This window comes from Pelophylax lessonae, assembly GCF_965119305.1.
Source record: "Pelophylax lessonae genome assembly, chromosome: 4".
NCBI classification, from domain to species: domain Eukaryota; kingdom Metazoa; phylum Chordata; class Amphibia; order Anura; family Ranidae; genus Pelophylax; species Pelophylax lessonae.
The window spans coordinates 72,746,355-72,758,601 of record NC_138771.1 but is presented as its reverse complement, the minus strand read 5'-3'; the positions used below and the strand labels follow the sequence as shown (position 1 = coordinate 72,758,601).

At 44.8% G+C, this 12,247-nt stretch overlaps 1 protein-coding gene across 1 annotated transcript in view; it reads left to right on the top strand.

Annotated features, from left to right (window-relative positions):
• The window catches only part of PDIA3 (protein disulfide isomerase family A member 3), a 54,809-nt gene that overhangs the window by 24,266 nt on the left and 18,296 nt on the right, over positions 1–12,247 (top strand). The window contains exon 7 of the mRNA XM_082252748.1: positions 8,334–8,459. Coding sequence (XP_082108874.1) covers positions 8,334–8,459 — 126 coding nt within the window. The remainder of the gene's footprint in view (positions 1–8,333; positions 8,460–12,247) is intronic.

Sequence of the window (12,247 nt, the reverse complement as noted above, 5' to 3'; positions counted from 1 at the left end):
TTTTGGTAGCAGTTTTTATTCAAGTTTATTTAATGGGTTACTAATTTTTTTCTTTTCCCTTATGGTCTGGCCACTGTATAAAGGTTACATTGTATATTTGCAGTCTTGTGGGAGGTTTCCTACTGCAGAGAAGAGTTGCACATGTAGACCCATTTATCGGTCTTTTGTTTTAGTATAGGTGATTTCCTGTTAAATGGTGGTTTATGGACAGCTTGCTGCAAAATTGTCTAAAGAGAAGTTCATCCTGGGGAAAAAAGTTGATGGCTACAAATACTGTAGCTTCTGACTTTTATATAAGGACACTTACCTGTCCAGGAAACCTGCGATGTTGGCACCCCAAGCCGATCTGTCCTTCGACTCCTGTGGCATCTTCACTCATGGAATCAGGAAGTGAAGGGGGGGGGGGGGCACACAAGTGGAGCTTTTACATTTGGATGGAGCCTTGCTTTAAGCTTGGATTTCATTTCTAGCGTGCCTCTTTAAAGAATTATTGTATTTAACAATACAGAACATGGCACAAAGAATGGGTTAAGGAACACTGTAATCAATGAAGATGACCAAGAAAGGAGCATAAATCCTGGACTAGTAAAATCGCATATGAATAGCAAAAGTTCATATAGTCCATGAGGTACTATGTCCCATGCTGGTGGTAGCTCCCTTTTAACCATTTTACCTCCAGTCACATTGCTGCTACTGCAGCAATGTGGCTCGTTCCCGTCCTGCAACGTAGACCTATGTCGCTGGACTCCTCCCCCTGTAGGCGGCGCTCGCGTGCCGCCGGAGGTGCTCTCCGGCTGTTTTCAGTCACAGCGGGAGTCGGGCCAGGGGAGGAGCAGCGGCGATCGCCGCCGCTCTTCCCCGATCATCGGGGAATCGAGTGAGGAGATCCGCCCGCCTGTGTAAACAGAGCGCCGGATCTCCTAAGTGACAGAGTGACAGATCGGAGTGTTCAGCATAGCTGAACACTCCGATCTGTCCTTGTGTCACATAGTCACCCCCCCCCCCACATGTTAATAAGCACCAGGCATACCTTAACCCCTCCTTCTCCAATAAAATTAACCCCTTCCCTGCCAGTGTCATTGTTACAGTAACAGTGCATATATAGCACTGATTACTGTAGTAATGTCACTGGTACCCCCAAAAGTGTCAAATGTCAGTCAAGGGTTCGATCTGTCTGCCGCAATGTCGCAGTTCCGCAAAAAAATCGCAGATTGCCGCCATTACGCGTTAAAAAAAAAAAAAAAAAAATCACATCTTTCCCGTAGTTAATAAACGCAATAACTTTTGCGCAAACCAATCAAAATATGCTTATGATTTTTTTTTCCAAACATAGGAAGCAGAAAACAAATTGGCCAAAAATTAAAAAAAAATTAGATTTTTACATTTTTTTTTGGGGGGGGGGATTTTCATATAAAAAAAATGTTAAAATATTATTATTTTTCAAAATAAACGTTTTTTTGTTTATAGCGCAAAAAGTAAAAATCGCACAGGTGATCAAATACCACCAAAAAAAGCTGTTTGTGGGAAAACAAGGACATAAATTTTGTTTGGGTACGGCGTCGCACGACTGCGCAATTGTCAGTTAGTCGCTCAGTGCCGAATCGCAAAAAGTGGCCTGGACGCAAGACAGCAAAATCCTCTGGTGGTAAAGTGGTTAAACTGAAGCAGTACTTTGGAAGGCAAAAGAAAGATGAGGTGCGCCAGACTTTAGTGTAGCAGATAAAATCAGGAAGGACATTTTATTAAGTGTCAGCCAAATGGCTACTCGCATGATGTAAGAATAAACAGGCAGGAGTATAAAAAGTCTGTCACTCGGGAGGGTCCCGGGGTCTATAACTGCAGGGCAGGTGGAAGAGCCAGCCGGGGACCCTGCTGCACAGTATGGAAACCAGCGTGGAACGCACTCCAAATGTCCTGGAGGGTGATGTCTGGACGTGTCAGATGAAGGGTTTCAAAGTTTCTGCTCTTTCTTCAGATCTAAATGGCTGTTGGGAGAGGTCAGTCTTAAATGGGCTCAACAGAGCTGGAAGAACAATAAAACGGGTGTGGAATAGATTTGTAGAGCTGGATCCAAACGGACCATTAAATGTAAATAAAACGGCTGTATGTTCAACAGTAACACAATTTTGCTGCTGTAAAACTATAATCAAGTTTAATTTAAAAACAATAGAACAAAAATATTTAACCACTTAAGCCTCGGAAGATTTTACCCCCTTCCTGACCGGGGAGTATTTTGCGATTCGGCACTGCGTGACTTTAACGGACAATTGCGCGGTCGTGTAACGCTGTACCCAAACAAATTTGACGTCCGTTTTTTTTTTTTTTTTATCATGAGCTTTAAACAAAGAGCGTCAATTTTGCAAAAATAACAATCTTTTTCACATCACATTTTTTTTATATATGAAATTCCCAAAAAAAAAAATGTAAAAATCCACATTTTTTACATTTTCGGCCAATTTGTTTTATGCTACATATGTTTGGTAAAAAAAATTGCAAAAAGCGTATTTTGATTGGTTTTGCGCAAAAGTTATTGCGTTTACTAACAAAGGGAAAGTTTTTTGTCCTTTTTGTTGTTTTTCTTAACGCGTAATGGCGGCGATCTGTGATTAAAATTTTTTTTTTTCCCGGGACTGCGACATTGGGGCGGACAGATCGGACCCTTGACTGACATTTTTGACACTTTTGGGGTTACCAGTGACATTTCTACAGTAATCAGTGCTATACATATGCACGGTTACTGTAAAAATACACTGGCAGTGAAGGTTAACTTTTAGGGAGGGGTGGTGTCCCTAGGGGCGTGATTCTAACTGTGATTGGCTGTGGCTTGAGCTGTAGGAATAGTGATCAACGGTCCTACATAGTAGAACCGTATGATCACTGTTTCTACACAGGGGAGAATGACAGGCGGCTTGTTTACATTAGCCGCCTGCCTTTCTCCCTCTGCACTGACTATCGCAGAGTGACCGGCAGACATCGGGTCCGCCGGTCACAAGCGCGGGGGGGGGGACCGTGACCGCGCGGGAGCGTGCCTCTGGCGGCGCATGTGCTCGCTCCCCAGAGCCTCACAGGCTAGTGACGTACCCATACGTCACTTTGCCTGTGAGGGGCTGACCGCCGCAGTATATGTACTTGCGGCGGTCGGCAAGTGGTTAAAAAATAAACCATGCAAAACTAACAAAACACCATCTGGCCATAAATAAGACCCTACTACAAAAAAGAATTGGAATGGGTTGAAGTGTAATAATTCATACTGAATTATGAGGACCCAGAGAATTTGTGACCGTGAATAACTGGACCAAACGTATTGAATCTCGATGGTGACCAATTACTAACATAACTATTTACTCACCACATTACAAGATGCAGGTGGTTAACTCGGAGGATGAAACACAAGTCCAAATACCTGGAAAAAATGTATAAGGGTATTGAAAGGATTATGCATAGGAAACCCTTTATCTGGTATCGGCTCAATGATCCACACCTGTAGTTCAGCAATAGATTTGTGATCAGCAAAATGACGTAGGACACTGTTTGGGACTGCCTTCCTGGACCAACTGCCGATGCTCTCTGAACCTTGCCCATAAAGTCCTAATGGTTCTCCCAACATAGAGCCTACAACATGGACAGGCAATACACAACATATGTCGTGGAACAGTTGTAAAATGAATCAATGATAAAAGTTCTACCATTAGTTGTAAAGGTTTTTTGCCATGAGGAATATATGCGCAGGTGTGACTTTAAGATTTTTTTGCAACGAAACACCCACCAAAGGAATGGGGGTGAGTTGTTTGGTAGAAGTAACTTTGGATTGAGATTTGATTTTGCTGGGTGCAATTTTGCGCTTGACGCTGGGAGCGTTTCTATATGCGAACTTGGGAAAGTGTAGAAATGGATGTCAAATGGAGATCCTGAGTCAAGACCAACCAGTTTTTTTGTTTTTTTTTGTTTTCTGTTTTATGATGTACTGCATGATGCTGGGTAATAAACCTGGTGGTTGGTTTTTGGACCCTTTGACTGAGGAGGAAATGCTGTCATGTAGAAAGCACATGCCTCATCAATAAAATGGGGAAGATGACCTTTTTTGCTTTAGGTTAAGGCTCTGTTTCTTTAGTCCAGTAATCTGGTACAGTTATATCTGATGTGGTAGAACTAGCTTTTAGGGATATTGCAGACCCATCTGTGGCGATTGACGACTAGAAAAATAAAGAAAACGAGTTCCAAGCTGTGGGTTTGGTAATTTTTTTTGGCAATAATTGTAGAACTGATGTGAAAAAGCTCCAGATCTAGAAAACATAAGGACGAGGGATCAGCCACTGATGTAAGGCAGGCCAAAAGTGTTGGGATTACAATGGGCAACAGAATCTGATACTGATCTCATGGTGCCATCCCAGATGATGATTATATCAATATACCTACCATAGAAAACCAGGTTTGCCGCAAAGGGATTACTGGGTTCCCACAGCCTCATGGTGAGGTTAGCATAGCTGGGGCAAAATTTGCCCCCAAAGCTGTGCCTTGCTTTTTAGAGATAATCTCCCCCCCCCCCCCCTTAGCTCCTGGCTGGACATACAGTAGACCACAAATTCAGAAGAGCAGTTATAGACGTCAATGTATTTTTGGCCCTTATGCCTCGTACACACGCACCGATTGTTGGCCGACTGATCGGCCGTCTTTTGTCCAATGTTGTTGTTTTGGTTGAAATGTGCTCTAGACTGCACACAAATTTTGTCGGCCAACAACAACCAACTTCAGAAGTGATGTCATGTTCTGGTTTACTTTCCGTGTGTTTTTTCTTCTCTGAGCATGCCCAGTCTTGCTCATCTGATTTTTGTCGCCCGAAATCTGTACTGACTGAGGAACAATCGGCCGTTCTGGTGACGGCCAACAAAAAATTTATAGCCTGCACACCAGATTTTGTTCGGCCGAAAAGTCGTTGTCGGAAGCATCATACTAACAAGCCGACAATCGGCCGATCGGACGTTGGCCGAAAATTTAGTGCCAACAATCGGTGCGTGTGTACGGGGCTTTAGTGTGGAATTCTTTCTGGCCATGACTAACGTGCTTGCAAGTGAGGCAGAGTGCTTTGCAACATTGAAACCTTCATGTTAAAGGTAAGGGCAGCACTCTGTGTATTCAGAATTTTTTCATTTTGCTTCGAGCAATTTGACTTTTTAGGTTCCGGCCTCTTCTGTATGACACTAGTGGTCAGATAATGGATTTTAAATGTGGGTCTGCTTGTAGGATGAGCCAGTGTTTCCTTAAAATGTTTCATTTGTTTTGAACCGGGTGTGAAATGTAGTAGTAAATCTCAGGGGTTGTGAATCGGACTCTGTTAAACTCCTTTTTTGGTGGGTTTATGTTGATAGAAAGTGAAGGCTTCGTCAGTCCATTTAGAGGAATACTCTTTTTCTAAGAATTTTTTTGGTTAAATGTTGGCCATGCATAATGTACTCTGCAGCTCGCGTGCAGTTGTTTTTTTAGCCTGCAAAAGGCTTCTTTCACACGGTCCGCCTCCGTAGGCGGATCCGTGTTGCTCAGCGGGGATCGATCCGCGATCCCTGCTGAGCCGGGCGGATGACAGCTCCATCTCCGCTTGCAGAGCGGAGAGTGAAGTGTCTCAGCACCCGCTGCCCTCTATGGGGGATCGGAGGAGAGCGGACCGCTTGTCCGCTCTCATCAGATCCGCTCCGCTCCGATTACTGAACGGATGGAAAAATAGGGTTTCCATCCGTCCAGATTTCAGCACAGGATCGGATGCGGATGGCAGCGGGTGTCAGCGGAGATGTCTCCGCTGACACCCGCTGCCCCATAGAGCTGCATGGAGCATCCGATCCGCCTAAAAAACTGACAGGCGGATCTGATCGGACTGCCCGTGTGAAATAGCCCAAACTGGCTTTTAGGTATGTTTTTGGATCCAGCGGGGGTGGTGGCAACTTTTGACATGAAAGATACCTGCTGTCAGTATAATAAAGACTGCTCAGAAACCGACACAGCCGTGACCAGAGGCTGTTCCCCTCTCTCCCAGTTCATCCCCAAGCAATGCAGATTATACCATGCTGGCTTTTTACATCCATCTTGTGCGTTTTTAATTGTTTTATGCAATAAATCAATCTTTTAATCTACACTGAGTTAGCGCAGCGTTGTGTTGGCATTTCAGTTTACCCCCCTCACCTGCCTTTTTTTTTTTTTTTTTCCATTAACTTTACATTGGCATAATTGTAGTGTTGCTCTTGAACATGCAGCCGTTTTTTTATATACATTTGATGGTCAGTTCAGATCCGGCTCCACAAATGTATTCCACACCTGGTTTTTTTTTTGCTCTTCTGGCTCTGTCTGAGCCTATTTAGGACTGATGGCTGCAACAGCCATTTAGATCTGAAGAAAAAGCAGAAGCTTTGAAACGTGTCTGACGTGTTCCGTCGTCACTTTTGGCACAGCTCCGAGTGCGTTCCACGCTAGTTTCTGTACTGTGCAGCAGGGTCCCCAGCCGGCTCTTCCACCTGCCTTGCTTGTACACTGCCTGCAATGCTTTTAGACCCTGGGACCCTTCCGAGTGACTACAGACTCCTTTTTATACTCCCGCCTGTTTATTCTTGCATCATGTACGCAGCCATTTGGCTGACACCTAAAAATCAGGAAGGACATTTATTATCTGCTACACTTAGTTTGGCACATCTTGTCTTTCAAAGAATTGTATGCTTGTCATTGATCTGGGGTGGCTGTATTCAGATGGTCGTCATTCATTGCAAAAAAGTGTAGGTCTTGATTTTTAGTGTGGTTTGGGGTGTTGCCAGCCCATTTTAAGTCAACTTAAAGGAGTTGTCAAGTCAGGGTTTTTTTTTTTTTTTTTTTTTCCGGTTTTACTCCCAGCTTGAATATTTGGGTGTCTCTGGCTCTGAAGGATGAGCAGAATAGTTTCACTCTGAAAGATCTGACTGTGTATGGACCACTTATGCACACACCTAACTGCTCTGTTCTGGTAAAGAGGACATTTATCTCTTATCTTCTGTTTTGGTCCCCTAGTTAGAGCTCAAAAAAAAAAAAAAATAGGCAGCCTCAGGTCATTGCTGCCCTTTTTATCTCTGATGAATAACTCCTCAACTTCAAGACATAATGCCCGGACTCCTTGAGTGTTCAGTGGTTCTGTTGAATACTGTATTGAGTGCTGTGTGGAGCCTTTCCCATTGGAGAAGTCCTGCCAGGCAATCTTGCGCCATTGATTTTTTTTTTTTTTTTTTTTTAGAATTGATCCCACCGTGTCAACTTGACTTATTGATAACCAAAGTAGCTATCTAGAACGGAAAAAAATGTTAGTCCAGCAGACTCTTTATCGGGAGGGAGCATGCCATATGGCTTAATGCATTTATGAAATGGGTGACCCGAGTGTGGTTTAGTAAAAAGCAGCAGTATTGCCTTAAAATTGAACTAAAGGTAAAGTGGTAAAGGTAGAAGGTTTTAAATGCAATACATTTGGGTAACCCCCCCCCCCCCCAAGAAAAAATTGCGCTCGCTCTCAATCCGCCCCCCCCCCAATTGGACAGAGGCAGCAGCTGGTTCGTTGGCTCCTGCTGCTGTCAATCACAGCCAGTAGGAATGCAATGGGGTAAGCCGAGCCGCACTGTTAATGGACTTGGGAGCAAAAGCATGCACAAGTGCCCCCATAAGTGGCTTGCTAGGGGGGCACTTGGCAGGAGGGAGGGACCAGGAGAGGAGGATCAGGGCTGCTCTGTACAAAACCATTGCACAGAGCAGGCAAGTGACTTTTTTTTTTTTTTTTGTTTTTTTTGTTTTTTATAAAAAATAAAATAAAAACAGGCAGGTTCTTTGACAGATTCAATGTCTTGTCTGCAATAAAAAAAAAAAAAACTTACCAGCCTACTTGTAATCTCCTGCAGAATCTATACTGAGCTTCTCCTGCTCAGCTTAATTTCTGGCATGGTGCCACCGTGCCGGGACCAGTCAAGAATGCCCATGACGGCACCAAAAAAAAAGCTGAGAAGATGCGGTGAAGGACCTCACAGGCGTCAGATCATTGAAAAATTTATTTCTTTAGTCCCTCTTTAAGGCACTGTTACTGAGGGGACATTGATCAAGATTTGTCTACCTAAATGAAGCTAGTGGTAACTAGTTAACACAATTCATACAGAGTTTTATCTCTTTTGTATATGAAATGAGTTTTAAGAGCAAACGCTCAATTCTAGAACCCATATGCAGTTTCATATCTCACCTGTTCTAAAAACGGAAAAGCAAGAAGCTGCATAGGAGGTGATCTACAAATGTGACCAACAATAGTTGAGTCTATAAATGGATTTTGTTTTTTTTTTCTCCTATAGATTTGGAATCTGCCCTCACATGAACGAAGACAACAGAGAATCAATCCAAGGAAAAGACCTGCTTGTGGCCTACTATGATGTAGACTACGAGAAGAACCCCAAGGGCTCCAACTATTGGAGGAACAGGTGAGCAGCTTTTCATTTTATAGAGCAGGTTGCATCTTCATATCTGTTATACCCAGAGGGGTGAGGTGGCATTTACTATAGTTACCTGGATCAGGTGATGACACATGCACTGGTAAGACTAATGTGGCAGGAGCATTTGATTAAAAACTTAATAGGATTGCCATTGCGACTCCTACTCCGCTATGGGTCATAAGCAGTGTTATTCTTGGTTGGGCGAGCCAAGATTGCACAATGGGCATTTGATTGAGCCTGCTTACATTACTACCTTCTTATCTCAACAGCTAACAGTGTGTGCTTGTAGCTTTATTCAGTAAACATAGCAGCTAAAGATGTAAGTAGTAATGAGACTTTAAAGTGTAGGCTACTACCACCATTCACCATGGGTATTATCACCCAAGTGGGCACTTTTCACTAGATCGCACCTGGATCACCATTTTTTTATGAACTGTTTGTTTTATTTGCACCAGGATTATTTTTTATAGTTATGAACATTCACCAGTCCTATTATGCTTTAATATTATTTCAGGTACTTGTATAGCGCTGTCAATTTACGCAGTGCTCTACATATACAGTGTACATTCACATCAGTCCCTACCCTCAAGGAGCTTACAATCTAACGTCCCTAGCTCACATACACATTAGGAGATATATAAATTTCTCTATCGCTCATTGACAGACGTAGTCTTCTTGATTCTCAAGAGCTGGGGTTATGTTGTCTCCGCAGGAGTAGGACTAGGCAGAAAGACAAAACGTTCTGGCTCCACCTTAGGGGCAGTCACTGAGGGTATATCCTCCCTCTCTCTGCTACAGGGAATCAGTTTTTTTTCTGTCTAGTCAGGAGTAAGGACCTAGGCTCCTTGCTGGGATCTTTTTGGTCCTGGCAAGATTTTTTCTTTAGAAGAAATATTTTTTAGGTAGTTTTTTCTCCAGTGTTTTTCCTGTGAGATCTTCAAGCAAAAACGCCGGACTGGGCGACACTAGTGGTCACCCCAGCCGGCCTACGAGCGCGCGCAGACCATTGCATTGCGCTTGGTCGGCCGCGACACATTCAAGTAAGTATGCGGGGCCGGGCGACGGGCTGGATGTTGAGATCCAGTGGTCACCCCGGTTTCTGCCTACGAGCGCGTGCAGACCAGAGCTCCGCGCTGGGTCGGCCGCGACCGAGTCCCAGTGGAGGGACTGACCTTGCGAGTTAAAAGTCTCGCTTGGACGCCAGGAACCAGAGAGTCGAGGCGTCCGGAGTGGTCCACAAACCCCCACCCCGGTGGAGAGGGTATTGTGAAGAGAGGGTGCCTGTCGGTTCGGTATGGTGAGTAAACGTTCCCTTCTTTCTTTCCTCGTTATGAGGCAGTATGAATTATGGGCCCCTCCATACATGGTCAGTATATATCTGACACTAAAAGTCCCCCTTGTAAATACAGTATGTTTGTGGGAAGTGGACTTGGTTTGAGAGCTAACACTCTACCCAGCAGACTGTAGCATTACAGCAGACATAGGAGGTATAATCCTACCTTATGTGTAGTGTATCTTCTGTAGATCAATCAATCGCCACTCAGCAGAGATGCAGGTGGATGTGCTGGGAAAAACGATTTCGGCAGTCCGCCGCCATTTTGCCGTAGACCAGGTGCATGCATGTCCTCAGGTCACGCCGGCCGCCATATTTTTGGAGTCTAATGTCTCCTGTATGGGGGCGGCCATGTTTCATGAGCCCAGCTACCTCGTGGAGAGCTGGGAACGCCGGAAGGCGTACACAGGGGGCGGAGCCACGTCCTTCTACCCGGGAAAAAGCAACAGCTCCTTCCAGTCTGTAAAGACAGACGCTGACTGCAGTTGGTTGGAAACTTCACTGCATCGGTTGGTGAGCCTTGGGGGTCCCTCTCTCTCTGTGGGATCGAGAAGCAGGTACTCTGAGGGGCGCTATTGCGCTAGGGGGAGACACATAAAAAAAAAAAAAAAAAAATTAAAAAAAAAAGAGGTATTTTTTATTTAAAAAAAAAAAAAAGTTTTTGTGTTTTCTGGCAAAGGTGTCCTGAATTAACATGGACCCTGCCACTCATGTATCTCCTCCGGATCCCCTCGAGGGGTCTGTGGGATCCTCCAGCACCCCACTGACGATTGAATCATTGTTCGCTATTATGGAAACTTTTGTGTCCCGGGTGGAAGTGGCTTGTCAGGGACAGGGCGCAAGTAAGCGACCCCCGCCTAACCCCTTATTATCTGAAACCTCTGATTCAGACTGAGCCTATTTCTGCAGTTGCAGGTACTTCATCTGGTATTGGTGTCTCGTGTACTGTCTTTTCAGACAGTGAGGAGGATGTTTCGGCATCCGCCATAGCCCGAGAAGAAGCGTTGGTAAACGCACTCATTGTATCTGTTCAAGAAAACTTAAGATTACAGGGTATTCCGTCAGAAATAGCTGAAACTGAAATCCCTTTTGGGACTAAAAAACGCATCAAAGTGGCGAAGGTTTTTCCATTGCCCAAATGTTTTGGCAATCCAATCAAAGAATGGAGTCTGCCAAAACGCATTTCTACTATTTCTAAACGCATTAACAGGCGTTATCCGTTTGAGGAAACCCTCATTAAGAAATGGACAGAACCACCTGTGGTGGATTCACCAATTGCTAGATTGAATAAAGCCACGGTTATTCCTCTAGAAGACGCTCCGTCTTTTAAAGATCCAGTGGATCGCAAGATAGAAGCTATGTCTCGCACTATGTTTACCTTGATTGGATCAGCTTTCAGACCAATAATTGCTATTGGTCTGGTTTCGCAGGCTGTAACTGTATGGACCAAGTGGTTACGCCGGGACCTAGAAGAGGTCCCTCAGGCGGTATCAGATTTGTTGGAACAGATGATACAGGGGTTACAGTTTGTGTGTGATGCGGCGTTAGACGCCACTTCATTATTGGCGCGAGCATCTGTCTCAGCGGTGTTTCTCAGGCGTACACTGTGGCTAAAAGGTTGGTTAGCCGACCAAGGTTCCAAAAAAGCATTGGCTAATTTCCCCTTTTTAGGAGAGCGTCTATTTGGAGCCAACTTAGATGAGATCATTAGGATCTCACGGGTGGAAAGAGCACCTTTTTACCGAAAAAATTTAAAGGTAAGGAACTCGTCAAAGACGAGGGCCTTCTTTTTCTGCTCACAAGAGGTTTTTTCGTCCCGCGGGTGAAAAAATTAAGTCCTCCAAAGCTCCTGCAGGAGGCGCCAGGGGTCGTTGGTCGGGCAAGCAAAAGCCCGCCCCCTCTAGACCTGAAGATAAACCGTCCAAAGCCTGAAGGTGCGCCCCCACCCATAACTGGGGTGGGGGGACGTCTTCGCCGGTTCCCGGATCCATGGCTTTCCAGAATCCCGGACAGATGGGTTTGCGAAGTCATAAGGTCAGGGTACAAGATCGAGTTTCGATCTCTCCCACCGGCGCGATTCTTCCCTTCCAATAGCCGACTATCCCCGGATCGTTTAGACGATCTGCGGAGAGCAGTCACAGATTTACTACAACAAGGAGTGGTAGTCCACGTTCCTTGGACAGAACGGTTTCTAGGGTTTTAATCAAACCTATTTACAATACCCAGGAAAGAGGGCAAAGTGCGTCCAATTCTGGACTTAAGGGCACTCAATTCTTTTGTCAACATAAGAAGATTCAGAATGGAGTCCATTCGCACAGTAGCAGCCTTTCTGCATCCAGGGGATGTCCTAGCGTCCATTGACATCTAGGACTCATATCTTCACATTCCCATTTTCGCAGGACATCAGCGGTTTCTACGCTTTTCCGTAGAAGAGAACCACTAT